Below are 3120 nucleotides of genomic sequence, written 5' to 3'. Positions count from 1 at the left end.
TCTGTCTGCACACACAGCTTGTCTGTCTGCACACACAGCTTGTCTACACACACACAGCTTGTCTGTCTGCACACACAGCTTGTCTGTCTGCGCGCACAGCTTGTCTGTCTATGCGCACAGCTTGTCTGTCTGCGCGCACAGCTTGTCTGTCTGCAAGCACAGCTTGTCTGTCTGCAAGCACAGCTTGTCTGTCTGCAAGCACAGCTTGTCTGTCTGCACGCACAGCTTGTCTGTCTGCACACACAGCTTGTCTGTCTGCACACACAGCTTGTCTACACACACACAGCTTGTCTGTCTACACACACAGCTTGACTTCGACTTCTCAATGCCAATGAGAAAATATAGAGTTGAACTCCCTGTCTAACAAGACAACACTCCACAGAGTTCACTCCACAACCCCACATACACTCATAACTACACTTCAGTTTCCCTAGTGAGAAAGAATACTTTTATCCCAAGGCAATAGCTAAATCCAAGGGCAAAGTAAAAGTCACAATTCAATCTCTTGAATTATTTTTTTCCTCAGAGAATATCTCTTCTTCGTATTCTGTTAAATGTCAAGGGCTGCAGTGGAACCTCCCTTCACCTAAGGCAGATGTCACCCAGTGGTTCTCTTGGGATACTTACAGATAAAGGCGACTAAGAACGAGATGGCCAAGAGCAGGAGAAGGGCCATCAGTGATGTAAAAAGCAGCGAAGGAAAACCAGGCTTACTTAGATGCGGGGTGGGCTTCACTTTGGGAGCTGGAAAGAGAACCACAATCATTTCATGAGTAATAAGTTCCATCCTCCCTCCTCATCTCCCTTCTTCTCCACATCTCACAATTACTAACATGTGGACATTTAACTAATAGAAAAATAATGGACATCACAAAGAATAAATGCACACAATATTGAAATAACCGATATTAGTATTTTGAGATCTGAAAAATAATTTGAATATATATGTATGTATATATACATACAAATAGATTCACAAAAACACTTTGATGGGGTTTTTTGGGGGTGGTGGTTGGAGGTGTAATGAGCTAGGCTTCCACTATGTAGACCAGGCTAGTCTGGAACTCGTATGTAGTCCAGGCTGGCCTCAAATCCTCAGTGATCCTCCTGCCTCTGCCTCAGGAGTGCTGGAATTACACCGCACTGGTCCTTTCGGCAAATGTGAAAGGGCGCACACACACTGTGCTGTCGCACAACATAAACACTGCCGTCTGGCCTGCGATTTCTCTTTTACACAGTATCATAAGTACATTTTCTTTAAGACAGGGTTTCTCTGGGTAACAGCCCGAGCTGTCTTGGAACTCGTCTGTAGACCTTGCTGGCCTCAAACTCACAGAGATCTGCCGACCTCCCGAGTGCTGGGATTAAAGGTGTGTGCCACCACCACCCAGCATAAGCGCATTTTCATATCATCATGTTTTCTCGGTGTTCTTTGCTGTGGTTGCCGCACTAGGTACTCAAATAACTTCCAGACTGCCCAAACGTTAAAGACACACGTACAATAAGAGCTAACTATCTCTAATTGTATTCCACTGCTTTAGCATAAGGTTAGTCTGTTTGTCCAATCTTGTGGCTGGAAAACAGTTGCTAGATGAAGGTACAGCTTAGTGGCAGAGCACTTGCCTACCAAGGGAGAAGCTCTGCTTTGTTCCACAGTATAAAAGAAAAAGTTTCTTCAAGAAAAAAAAAAGCTCCAAACACAGAAACAGTTTTCATAAAGTTGCAACATCCTGTCAAGCACAGAGGGGAGCGCTCAATATTGAAAAGTATTATTTCGTCTTTCTGTTCATTTTTATATAGCTGGAAAGGCAGCAAGATGCAAGGAATAATTTCTGTAAGCAGAAAGAGCAAAACAAATGCCAAGAGAACTTTTCTTTCCCACTAGACAGCTCTACCGTCCTTAAAGTCACTCTGGAAACATTTCAACCCACTGCGACTCCAGACAAATCCCAGTCAAGAGCACTCAGAGAATCAGTAACCAACATCACCCTTCCTTCATCTTCCCCCCTACATTACGTCCAGAATATTTTTTACCTGTAGCAGAATCTGAGTAGGGGCCTGAGGAGTTGGATTCATTCTTGAATCTCACTTCTGCATACGTGATTTCTGAAGCCATATCAAGAAAAGACCTGCCTCCCTCAGGTAACGCACCTCGTCTCCTCCCAAAAACTCGTGGTATGTGAGAACCGAACACGGTGATAAGTTATCATATTACACAATTGTGTAAGAGAAGAGGGATTTCCCACTGGAATATATCACGTGCGGATGAGAAACCCCAACACAGAATCACTTGGGCCACACACGCAGAGACGCGGCATCTTAAAACAAGAAAATAAGAATTGCAGCGTTCAAACCTACTCAGCTACTATGCAAATCTATAAAGTGGGAACTCAAAGGGGGAAGGAAAGAAACAGGAAGGAGGGGAGAAGAGGAACCATGCCCTCAGAGAACTCTGTCCTAAAACGCTCTGCAGCAAACATAAATTCATGCCCGTCTATAAGCAAAAAATGGTTTCGGACGAAACCAGACAACGTGAGCAAACGCTGAAGGCACAAAGACATCCATTTTGACGGAATAGGCAAATTCTGTTACCACATTTTTTGGTCTTCCTCACCATTGTGTGGGCTCCCACTTCCCCCTCAGCTGCCTCCAGCAGCGGGAAGGCAAGGCTCAGTCCGGTTGCACCTGAGTATGTGAATTCATAACTCACTGCATGAGCCGCTCCACTCACCGTGCCACTGGCCACATCCTGAAAGAGCTCTGGGTAGCAGTTGTGGGAGGAAGCTGTCTCTCTCCTGGTGCCTCTCTTGTCTGGCTCCCTGCCCTGCTCTGTTGGGACAATTAATGGGTTGTGAGAATTAATGGATCACAATACATGGGAGGGGAAACAAAGTAGCTGCTAAAATTGGGATCACCTGAGTTCCTCCTGTAGAAAACCTCTAGCTCAGACCCACATGTGCGGCCTTCATCTCTTCCAAACACTCCTCTTCTTGGGATTTCCTCTAGCTACTCCCTTGTTCACACACAGCAAGCAAACAGCAGGTGCGTAAGCGTGTGTGTGTGTGTGTGTGTGTGTGTGTGTGTGTTTCTAGGTTTTCTCTCCACTTTGTATCCAAACAT

At 45.3% G+C, this 3120-nt stretch overlaps 1 protein-coding gene across 1 annotated transcript in view; it reads right to left on the bottom strand.

The window, feature by feature from the left end:
- LOC101981233 (C-type lectin domain family 4 member A-like) overlaps positions 1 to 2346 on the bottom strand; it is a 20802-nt gene extending 18456 nt beyond the window's left edge. The window contains exons 1-2 of the mRNA XM_005365180.3: positions 2035 to 2346; positions 628 to 744 (exon numbers count right to left, since the gene is read on the bottom strand). Coding sequence (XP_005365237.1) covers positions 628 to 744; positions 2035 to 2116 — 199 coding nt within the window. The 5' untranslated portion in view covers positions 2117 to 2346. The remainder of the gene's footprint in view (positions 1 to 627; positions 745 to 2034) is intronic.
- Positions 2347 to 3120: the final 774 nt, after the last annotated feature.

Source organism: Microtus ochrogaster, unplaced genomic scaffold, assembly GCF_000317375.1.
Source record: "Microtus ochrogaster isolate Prairie Vole_2 unplaced genomic scaffold, MicOch1.0 UNK1, whole genome shotgun sequence".
In the NCBI taxonomy this organism is placed as follows: domain Eukaryota; kingdom Metazoa; phylum Chordata; class Mammalia; order Rodentia; family Cricetidae; genus Microtus; species Microtus ochrogaster.
The sequence above is the reverse complement of the archived record's forward strand: the minus strand, read 5'-3'. Positions and strand labels throughout refer to the sequence as shown.